Source organism: Episyrphus balteatus, chromosome 3, assembly GCF_945859705.1.
Source record: "Episyrphus balteatus chromosome 3, idEpiBalt1.1, whole genome shotgun sequence".
Lineage (NCBI taxonomy): Eukaryota > Metazoa > Arthropoda > Insecta > Diptera > Syrphidae > Episyrphus > Episyrphus balteatus.
Window position 1 is genome coordinate 74,181,933 of NC_079136.1, and position 12,447 is coordinate 74,194,379.

At 28.7% G+C, this 12,447-nt stretch overlaps 1 protein-coding gene across 11 annotated transcripts in view; it reads left to right on the forward strand.

Annotated features, from left to right (window-relative positions):
* LOC129913965 (putative thiamine transporter SLC35F3) overlaps positions 1 to 11,951 on the forward strand; it is a 29,504-nt gene extending 17,553 nt beyond the window's left edge. For 2 of the 11 annotated variants that reach the window (XR_008772117.1, XR_008772119.1), the window contains exons 9-11: positions 2,670 to 2,699; positions 6,315 to 6,468; positions 11,500 to 11,631. Coding sequence is in view for 7 of the 11 variants with exons in the window: in XM_055992972.1 (XP_055848947.1) it covers positions 11,500 to 11,913 (414 nt within the window). In the remaining 4 variants the exon portion in view is untranslated. Of the gene's footprint in view, positions 1 to 2,669; positions 2,700 to 3,153; positions 3,174 to 6,314; positions 6,469 to 10,421; positions 10,525 to 11,499 lie in introns of those variants that run through there. The other 9 variants (XM_055992972.1, XM_055992973.1, XR_008772118.1 and 6 more) reach the window with 8 other exon arrangements.
* The last annotated feature ends 496 nt before the right edge of the window (positions 11,952 to 12,447 follow it).

The window sequence follows — 12,447 nt, forward strand, 5'->3', positions numbered from 1 at the left end:
CAAATTGTATATGAAGGTCTAAAAGCTTAAATGGGCCAAGTCAAATATTTTTTTTTTTTCTCAATTCCCAAATCCCAAAGTCCCAAATTCTACATCCGGCTTAACTTTATTAAGGTCTGTTAAGAACTTTTCCAAAATGCGTTTAGTGCCCAAGATAACGGTAGTTTTTCAACTGTTTACAATTTTACATCTTCGAATTCACTTTTTATAACTTGGTCCAGCATAGCTGTAAGCCCTCCATATAGAGGTCTTAAGGGAAGGTTCAATATCTTTCTTGTAATGAAAACACAAGTTAATATCGAATGATAAAAACTATGAAAAGGAATTTGTTTTCTTCAATTCTTTATAGTTACTACTGTCTATTTAAAAAATAAAACAAAACTTTTTTGAGAATGAGGATCTGTATACATAACTAATTCTTCAATTCGTGAAATTTAACAAATCGTTTTAAATTGTCCTGCTGAGTTTAATTAATTTTATTATTAGTTTTTGAATGGCATGATTTTATACAAAGAACAAGTAGATACTTGTTTTTTTTTATGGAAATGGTTTTTCTTTTATTACAAAGTATTTATTTCTTCTTTACATAAAACTGTTTTTAATATAATTTGTACACTAATATTTATTGATTTTCAAGAAATTCAACTTCCTAAAATAACAATGGTTTACAAAATTTAAATCTTTAAAACTCGAGCTTTCCTTAGGTACAGCAAAACTGTCAGATCCCTAGAAAAAGAAAAAAATATTTTTCCAAATCATACGATAGAAATTTTCTTCGTCTTAATTCCGAGATTTTTCGCGTTAACACGAATTCAAGTATATTCAGATTATTTTCTAAAAATTTTTCGAATTTCGGTTTTTTTTTTTGTTTTTAGCCCCGAGCAGGGCAAAGAGCGGTGCCAGAGTGCAAAGGGCTTCCTTTGAACCTCAAAATAATATTTATTTTTGCTTACGTTCGCAGCGAACTCAAAGCTAAATAAAAATATAACTTTGGTGCTCACAGCTCAAACGGCTATCAGAGCTAAAAAAGTAACACAGTTCTTTTTTGACACCTCAGTTCCCCGATCTGGGATATAAAAAAAAATGCAATATTAAATTTTTTAAGTTATACTTCTTTTGCGGCGTTGAAGTATTTACTTTTTGCGCAGGGTTAACGAATGTGGAATCTGTATGACGAGTCAATAACTATCTCTATATAAGAAATAAATAAAGAAAATTGTTATTTGTGTATTTTAATCTTGTTAAGAACTTATTTAAAATATTTTAATATAATTTGTAAAGATATATAAATATCACTTCATATAGTTTTATGGTATGTATAAAACATTACACTCACATGCGAAAGAATGCAAAATTATTTGAACATTAGCTTTTGAATAATTTAAGACAAACATAATATACATAATATATCTACACATTAGTGTTTATATTTTCATCACTAAGTTGGCTTTAATTATTATTGATGGTGTCTCAAAGTTAGTTCTTTTGAAAATCACTTTCACTTATGTAATTATAAACACAGACAGATTGACAGCTTAATATCTAATTTTACCAAGTACCTGCGTAGTAAAAAAAATACCGCACAATGATTAATTCATGTATAACTAACTTTTAATCCGGTAAATTTGTTCCTATGACCATGGTAACAAACCGGACATCACTCATCGCTTAAATCACTTTTTAACTTGCATCTCCTTCAGACTCATTTAAATAATAACCCATCTCTTTTACAAATTGATCCGAGACCCATAAAAAAGATCAGATTCCACGCATGTGTTACCAGAGTCTATGTAAATATGCGCTATCTATTCAGATAATAGCCGGGTCAAACAGTTAAATCTCCATGAGTTCGTTCGGGGATTTTCAACTACTGGCCATAAAATCGGGTCTTCCTGTTGAAATGGTGGACCATCAAATCATATTGAACTGTTGAGTTTAGCTTCTTGACACAAAACCTTATAGATTGTGATTTGTTGGAACAGTAGCTTTATAGGAAAAAAGTTGTATGAGGTTCTTGCCTGCATTAGATACCGTTTTCAAAAAGGTATAAATCTGGAGCCTGCTAAAAAATTTTGATTTCCTCTGCCAATCTTCGGTCTTTATGTAGGTATTTGCCCGTTTAGGAGTCTTAGTAATTGGGGTTTCTATTTGCTTTGTGGGTTTGCTAAAAACCCTAAGCTTAGTGCTTATAACTTTGAAAATATCAAAATGTAAATATTGCTCAAACAGCTGCTAATTAATTATCTACTAGAACCTATGTAACTATAAATTTGTGACAGTTCAGTTCAAGTTGTTTTTTATATCTATTGTATATTGTAACTGCAAACTTGAGTTTTTTAAATCAAATTTTGAAAACCTCACTAAAAACAAAAATAAAAACATTAATACAAATTTAAATAAATTAATAAAACCTTATAAAGCTTGCATTTTGTTTACATTTTTATTAGTCAGCTTTTTACCATCATGTACCGGCATGCAATTTTTCCTTAACACCATTTCATGAGCAAATTACATTTGTATACTTAAATACATATATAAATGTATATTGCTTGTGAAAGTGGTACCTAATTATTTTTTTAAATATATTTTTTTAAGAAGATTCTTTTTCATAGTGGCAAAATCTAGTTATTTTATTCGTAAAACTTTTCGATATTTCATTATATTTACAGAAATATCATCTTGTTGGGTCACAACGCGAGGTGAGTTCTTTTTCGATTTGGGGCTCTCTTATCTGTTTATGACTTTACATTTTATTTTTGTATATTTTTTTTAGATTTATTGACAAAATGAAAATGTAGTCATACTCAAACAACAGACAAAAAATATCATAGGATATATTTTTATATTTTTGTTTTGTTGTTTTTTTTTATTAATTTTTTTTTCTATACTTATAAACTTAATTATTTTTTTTTGTATTTTTGATTTTTGTGTTGTGTTTCCATTCAGAAACAAATTGTTTTTCTTTTTTTTACAAAATGATTTTGTCCCTGGAGAGAGTGTCATTGATGTTACACCTTAATTGAACTTGTACATTTTTTTTAATAAAACCAAAATATTTACTATACATATCATATATCTATTTATGTAATGGAGTTATATATTCTTGACTGTGTGTTTTCTTCTTTTATATATAACAATTGTCCGGATACGAAGATATACCGACTATTCCCCTGGTATTAATTAATTTGAAACATACTTTTCATTAATTTTTTATAACAATTCTTTACTTTTTTTAATTTAATTTTCGTGTTTCCTTATTGATTCGAATTTGGCTAGCATTATCAAAAAATTGTTAATTTTTTATTAAAACAAGTAACGCTTGCTCACTTTTTTCTTAAAACTAAAAATAAAATATGTACAAAATATCCTTGCAATGCTATCATTTCATAACACAGTATCTCTTAGATATGTAATATTGTAAGGTAAAGATTGTATTAAATTTTTTTTTTATATAAATCGACATGAATGAATTTAATTTTCGAAACTATAATAATTAAAAATATATAGTACAAACATTATTACAGTATATTTTAAAAACACATTATTTATATGAATATACTTAGTATATAGTCAAAGAAGGATAAGTTTTGGGGTCAGACAAATCAATTCAGGTATGGTATGATTGTCATCGAAGCAAAATTTTATCATCTTCAATTTTAGAACATAAATAATAGTAAAGAGAGATATTTCAACAGATTCAGCTTTGAAATCATAAACCATTAAATCATGTGTAGGTATCATTAAAAAACACAATTTCCCTTAAATCACCACTGCATCCGAAATTTGTTTCAACGCCCTTTTGATTGTTGTTTTTCATGACAAGTGGAAGGAATATTCAAACTAATAATCATTTTTATCAAAAAACAAAACCGACTTCCATGGATCATTTTTATGGGTTTTCTCATAGTTTATATAGCCAGAACGAAATTGAAATAGGACCACACTGCAGGTACCATCTTTAAAATACAAAAAGAATTATCAATATTGGTTCACTCAGTCCAAGGTATGGGGTAACAAACATAAAAAAGAAAAAAAATACAGACGAATTGAATACCTCCTCCTTTTTGGAAGTCGGTAAAAAAGTGGGCCACTTTTACTTTTGGCAGACTTTTAATGAGACAAGTTTCAAAATTAAGTTGTACGCGCGGCGCTCCGGGGCCCCGACGACGGATGAAAGGGTTTTTTTTAGGTTTACTAACCACTAACATAGGTATGCACTTATGATCACCCTCTGATCGTAAAAAAACAGCTTGGCCTAAGCTTACTACATCAAAAAACCTGAAGTGAAAAAAAAGATACCTACATTCATGTAAGAAATACAAATCAAGGGTCTTTTCGCGTTTTGCATTGTTGGCTTACCACAAAATAATATGGGTCCTAAAAAAATAAATGTTGTGGGGTCTCAGAGAACTTAAATACAAATTAATATTACTTCAATTTCGAAACCAGTGCAAGACTGTGCAGGTGATCTTTTATATACTTTTCTATACAGGAGTCCCAAAATTAAAAAAAAAATAAGGGATATTTACAATACTGGCAATTAAACCTCACCATCTTCCCTAGGTACTACTAAGAATCAAGTAGCAATGGGTACTATTTCAAGGGTCACCATTTGGTTATCTCCAACAAGCTTATTAACGTCCCTTATTTTGGCGGACACTTTGTGGTGGAATCGAAAAATTCCAACTCAAAAATTTTAACTAGTTAAATGGTAATTTGCTGCGCAAAAATTAACTTTACAACTCCTATGAGTTATTCAAAAAGTGCCCGTTTGCTCAAGCCAATGGAGAAATTTTGAAAAAATTACCATTGAAAATATTCAATGTTTTGTTTAAAAAAAACTATCTCAAAGCCACAATCAGTGGCGGAAAAAATGTCCAAGAAAGTCATTGTGCACTTAATAAACTTCAAATTGAAATTAAAACAGACCTATAGAGCTTCAAAATGTTGAATATGGCAACAATCAAAAAAATTGATTTGCCAGTTAAGCCAAAATGATAATTCAGATTAAAAATCAAAATTTTTCTATTAAATGTTTTTGTAAAAACTACTTTTAAACTAGAAAATGTTGAAAAAACTTTAAGACAGTAATTCAATACCTACTATTTTTTTTTTTACATTTTGTGAAATAAAGTGCTTGATTGGATTTTTTTCACTATTTATTCTTTATCGAACACTGAAAACCAAATGGGTTTATCTCTTTTATTTGATTGATCATTGATCATTTATTTAGACTGTCGAAAAGGCCTAATTTGAAATCTAGGTCTATACATTACGAGTATGTTGATCAACACGTTCAACATACTTTCCAAATCTATGTACTTCTCCCTTTGATTCGGTGCTGTTATAATATTGATGGTCGAGCCCATCATAACTCTCCCACGTCTCTACTTCGCACTAGTGAGCCGGCCGGGTTGTCCCCATAAATCGGCTGCAAGAATCTCGGTTTTTTTTTATTGTTCCATTTCTGAGGCCAACTAAAAGAAGATGTTTTTGCATTTGCTTGCTCCAGGAGTTTTTAGGACTACCTATCTTCTTACTTCGCAGTCGTATTGGAACGTTGTATGATATTGTCTTCTAAGGGGGTTCTCAGACACAAATACAAACTGTTTTAACATTTTTCAGTTTGAAAGTTACTTTTTTAGCAAACTTTTATTTCTGGAAATTACTTCATTTTAAAACTGATCAGATTTCACGTTTTTGTGAGTGTTGCCATTTTTTTTATTTTAAACCTACCTACTTTTTTATGAATTCTAGTTTAATTGTTTCTTTGATCTTTTATTCACATTAGAATCCATTCAAACTTCAAATGACACTCTGTGCAATCAATAAATTCGTTCCTTTTCTATACTTAGTTTTTCACTTTGCTTTCTATAAACATTTTCCTTGTTTCCTTTACATTTTGTACATACAATACATTATGTACTTTTCTTTTCCTTTAATTTTAAGTTGCTCTGTTAAAAAAAAAAAAAAAAAATTAAAAATTTTAAATTTTAAATTTATCAATTTGCTTTGCATTTCTGTACTTTTCTATTTCTACTTCAACAAAACAAAATAAAATTGTTTTTCTTTCTATATTATTCTAACAAAATACATGTATCTTCTAATATTTTATTCATCAAACTCTGATTGGCTTTACTGTATCCTGCATAAATAAAAATATTAATAACCAATCTTACAAAAAAAAAAAATAAAAATACGACAAAATAAACACATCTGGTCACACATATATTTTGTTTATTAAACAAACATATCTTTAACAAAAATTATGTTATAAAAAAAAATTATTGGAAATGATAACAAATAATCACCAGCCGCCCGGCATTTTGTAGACGCGATATAATGTTAACACCGCCAACAACGACGACGAGGTAGGCGTAAAGGACACGTTTTTAATTTACACCTTCTTTTGTAAAACATAAAAATTCCTTAAACCTTAATCCGTTATGAATGAACTTTTAATTTGAGGTAAGTACAATTGGATTTAAATTTTATCTCACAACTATCTATCTAATTTATAACTATTTTATAATTTATTATTTAGTTATTTCAATCACATTTTTTATCTATATCAAAAATTTTTTTATCCTACCGAATTGTATTTATGTTATTTAATTTTTCATCAATTTTATATTTATCCATCCAGAGGGAGAATGAATCTTAAAAACTGTAAGGGTATTCATCTAACGAGATAAATTTCGGTTTTACAAAATTGTTTTTTTCTCAAAAATCTTAGTTTTAATTTAAAGAAACAAAACCGCGCACGGTAACAGCGGAAATTTTTAAATATTTTTAATTGCCCAATTAAAAAAAAAAATAAATAGGTAAATATCTAAATTTAAAAAAATAATTCTAACAAAAAAATATTGTTTTAAAATATTTATATGCCTTTAAAAATGCTATGTAAAATCATGAAACAGAAATTTTTTCAATTATTTCAAGAAATGCCTTCAATGCAATGTTTTTTTTTGCAGTTAGATGAATACCCCTTATATATCTAAATAATGATTGCTTGTGTGTCGTGTGAAGAAGAGTATCTTATGAAGAGGTAGGTAATCAAGACATAATGCTTTTATACCCAAATCAGACTAATCACCATTGAATAAATACAAATAGAAGACAGTTCCCGTATTTGGATAAAAACCACAAAATGTTCCTTGCTGTATTGGAACTTTCCATCAACTCATCTAGCAGGAAAAGTTAATAACAACAAAAAAAAATATCACGTATACGCCACAGTGTCTGTGGAAAATGTGGAAATAATATGGCCCACAGCCAATTTTGGGTGTGGAGGTATAACCAAAAATGGGTTACATGTAGATATGTGTATGTGTAGGTATTAGCGTCCTGATAAAGTCTGGCAGGTTTATTTCATAGCATTTTATGGTTTATGGGGAGTTGAAAACCGAGTACATAACCACTTTAATTCATATAGAGCCGATAGAGGGCGATGCCTTGACTTCAAATAGTTCGGTCCCAGACGTTTTATAAGCGGCATTAACCCAACCGTCGAGGTCATTGAAATCCTAAAATGCATTTTCAGAAAAGAATTAAGCAAATTTTGTTTCCCCTTAATTCCATCCATATTTAACCATCTGATGATAACTCTTAAAAATATATCACTACCCATTGATAGTAAATTAATGATTCCCAGACGTTTTTTTAACATGGCCTTACCCCCACCAGACGTTCTTGAAGAGTCCTGAAATAACGACTTTTGTATAAAAGTTCTAAACATGAGCTTACTTCAAATATTTTCTTGTGATTCTTTTTTAGCGGAAACTGAACTGTAGCGCTTTTAGTTGTTTAGTGTTACCTTCTATTTGTATACTTATTCGAATATTTTCATACCAAGTGGTAATCTCGGTATATATTAATGATCAAATTAACAATGTTCATACACTGCGACTCACTTGAATAGAACACACATTATAAAGCGTTTAAAAGGCTTAAAAATACAAAATAAGGAAATTAAAACGAACAACAAAAACCGGACCGGCTGGCGGCTATCAACGTAGTCTTCGGATCTAAATGTAATAATTATAAAAACATTTTCTTACTTAATTTTGAAGAAATAAGCAACTGTTTTATAGAGAAAGTATGTATATTTTCAATTTAAGCTTATAGTTTTTCTCACAATTCCGAATCCCATCAGGTCTCAAATCTTTTTTGGTTTAGATGTTCAAATTATCCCAAATCCTAAGGACTTCGCATTATGTTTAAAATCTTAGTGGGATTCGTTTGTAACAATGCAAGTCGCAAAAACAGTTATCAGCTTCTAGATAAAAGTTGAGGTTTTTATACAAGAATCCTTCTTCAAACTTTCATATTGTACTTTGGATTTATTTAATATAAACGGATTGGAAAGAAAAAAATAAGACAACATTTTATTTCATCCAATTTTTGTTCGACTTTTAAAATCAGTATATACTTTGTTAATTATATTAATATGACGTCATACACTATAAGAAATGTGTTTTTTTTTTTTGTGAAAGAATGCGAAAAGTTCTGTTATTAGCCGTATGGTTTGTGTTTCGGTTTTTTGTTGGTAAATCAAAATGGACTATTTTGTTAAACTATTGTAGCTTCATAACTCTTCTATTCTATTGAAAATTTCTTTCTTACGCTTGTTTGATATTTTTCAACTTTTAATAATTATATTTGTATTGAATCTCTTTTAAAAACCATACAAAATTTTTATTTTTTCAACACCTGCATAAATAAATATTTAAATGAAAATAGGCAGTTTTGTATGGATTCCTAAAACATTCCTAGTGAAATATATCACTGGAAATGTCGCGTGTAGAAATTTTTTTCATGGGCATTAGTCTGTATCTCGCGCAGGGAATTCATTTGTGGTTTGAATTTAGGGTACCAAAAACTGCATTTAAAAAAATAGTTTGATAGTAGTTGTGAACTCTATAAGTTATGCTTAACGTTTTCAACTTTCCCTACACGATATACAGATTTGTTCCAATAATGGAACAAAAAATACTAAAATATATTAAGACTTTTCTAGTTATAGAAGTCACATGTGTTACACCAATACGACGAAACTGCCTATTTTTCTTTTAACTTACTTGTTTGTTAAATTTTCTTTAATACGTGTTGGTAGTATATGTTTTTTTTTTTTTGTCAGATCTTAGATGGATAAAGTCTTAGTAATTTTTAATTTTACAAAACAAGGAAAAGACTAGAATAAAACCTAAAACACATCTATATCACAGACATCTATAACCTTATCATACATGTCGCTTAGCTTGTCCTTATCTACATACATTTTTATTCTAAACCTAGCCCACTGCATGGAACATCACTACATCAATGTTGGTGTTCGTGAATGCTTTACGAAACGTTTTACTGTTCTATCTGTTTGTAAACATAATTTTTCTATTCCCTTCTTCCTTTGTAGGTATAAAATACGAAAATTACGTTAAACTTCGCATCCCATATAGTTTAGATATAATTTTAAAAGATAAAAGATCTTTTCGATAAAAGAACCGAAGGCCATCAACTCCCATATCCCATCCCATATCCTTGGGCTTAAAAAGGCTCGATCCAATACATGAAAACTCTTTCCTTTTTCTGCTGGGTCTGTTAAATAAATTAAAGTAGAAGAAAATAAGGTAGAATCGAATTTACATATTTTAATTTTTATTTGAAATAAATTTTTATCGGTAATAAAGTCGAATTGTGCCTCTTTGCGAAATCGACCAAAGACACTATAAAGAACTCCAAGGAATAACACAGAAAGAATCATATTTTATTTTTTCTCAACGTATTATGTAGTATAGAAACGTTATACCTAGGTGCCAATAGAACTTTGGGTTCAAAATTCGGAATCAAAATTATTAGTTCGATATATAACAATTTTATCTCGCCAAAGAAAATCAAGTGGGTCTTGATGATATTTCGCCAAAATATAGGTTATTAACAAGATTGCGATAAATAAAAATTTTGAAATTTAAAGATTTTGATTCGGTATAAAGAAAACCATTATGTCAATTACCTTATTGCGATTTACAACTATCAATTGATAGTTGATAAAAGTTATATTTGGATATCTTATTTACTTAATTAACAAAAGTTTTGAAAACAGAACTGGTCAAAAAAATGTACCAATTCTCATAAATTAGGTTAAAAAATTGCTAAATTTCATTATTTATCAAAAATCAATTGATAGTTGACATTCGAAGATCGGGTTTAAATCTAGTTTTGAATTTGATGCAATGGTATATTTATCATCATCTATAATAACAGAACATGTGTTCGCATGCTTCCAATGTGACGGACGGCTTTTGATGTTTTATACAACTATAACCAAAACTATCTAACTTAACTAACCTTTTTCATCTTTTTTTAATTTATTTTCCGCTGAGAATAATTGATACAAATTTAATTAAACTTTCATTCATTTTCAGATACCAATGCATTTCACAGACTAGCTAACCTTTAATGTAGATACTAAAACAAGATGTGCGTTTTTGTTGACATCTTATAAAAAAAAAATAAATGTTATAGTTGGTGAGCAATGACCATTATTATGATCGGTAATAATTTTGCATCAAAACATAAGCTTCACAATCAAAACGCTGACGTGTAGTGTCACTTACTTTATACTCACGTAAGCGTTTCGTATAATGAAGTTTATAATTAGTATAAAAGTAAATCTGTGAGTGCTTTGAAACCCTTGCATTAAAAAGATGTTAGACTTGACGTGTATCGTTAAAGAAAGTATAATAATGTATATAAGGCCCAATTTATTCACTCTCCATTATTTTTAAAGGCTCCATTAAAAATTATAAAACTGTCAAATCGCATACAAATTTTAAAATTTCCCTTTTTTAATGGCGACTTTAAATTTAATGGAGTGTGAATAAATTGGACCTAAGTGTTGTAAATACATAATGTATGTTTAAAAATCACATTTTAGCATGAGGCATGTTTGTTTAATGTTTTATTATATACAAATCTTGCTTTTATCACTAACTTTGCTTCCATTTTTTTAACACCAAAGATCTTATACATTTAAAAAAAATGCTTCGTTATTAATATTCTTTATTTTGGACATAAAAGATCCCTATTTGATTTTTTTTCATAAGGCATTTATTTATATATGTAATACAAAAGAGTTTTGAAAGAAAATAAATAGGCATAGGTATTTGCTTGCATCAGAAACACTTAGAATAAATTGCTAGTTCAGGGTCAAACATATCAATCGTGTTGAATATTATTTTAAATAAGATATACGTATTCATGTTTTATTTATGAGATTATATACGACATAATTATTTTTCAGAATTTGTTTACACATACACTCATTTAATTTTGTAAATTAAATAGGATTTTTTTTTAGTTATAATAGCTTAAATTAAGTAGTTGAAAGCTCATTTTGAATTAAAAAGAAAATGGGTTAGTTATAATTTTGTTCATTGTACTTTTTGAATAAATAATAAATAACTAAATATTTGTTTTCCTATTATAACAACCGTAATATAGATGGGGTCGAGGTCCCCGCAATGGTTCACTAAGCGGTCAACATCCGACCACTATAGACTATCGGACGGGGTACATCAGGTCCCATCTGCGATCACCCTCTGGCCGTGTGAGATGACCGATCTGTCACCAGGTTTGGTTAGCAACAACCAACAACAACAACATAACCACCACCACCAGCAACAACATCTTTACCAAAACCAACCGCATTTCTCTAATTTTCCAACTGCTCCGGGACATTATAATGCTAATCTTTATAATTCCAGCAGCAGAATTCCACCTATTGGCAATGGCAATGGAAGACTTTTTTCATACTTTGGAAATGATAATGAGCGTGAACGCAAGAAGTCCGAGACGTCATTTTTTAATTTGGGATTCCGACGAAAATCAACCATCTATTATGCAGCAACAGATTAAAGATTAAAAGTAGCTTAGTTATGAAAAAAAAAACACATTCAAACAAAAAGGACACAGCTTTTCGGTAGTGAGATTATAATGTAGATATATATTTTCAGAATTTTATTTTATTTGCCAAGAGAGTTAAATTTTATCACTATTTTTTTTTTCTTTAAACTTCTTACATTTACATAGTACACATTAATGCGTTATTTAGATTCTTATAGGTTTTGAATCTCACAATTTGAATATCATACTAATTATAGAAATTAATTATTTTCTGATTGTTATAAACCAATTGTACGAATATAATTAATTATTATTGAATTTATTAAGTTTTAAGATTTTGAAAAATATATTCAATAAAACATAATGACAATTATTTGATAAAAAAAATTAAAGGAATATAGAAACAAAATTCTTAGTTCTAATTAATTGATTAATAAAATTTCGTATACGTTATATAGCGTCCTCTGAATATTTTAACAGTACCTAATTTATGGCTCCTCTTCACAATAAAAATCTAATAGCATTTTTTTATTTCAAAACAGTAAT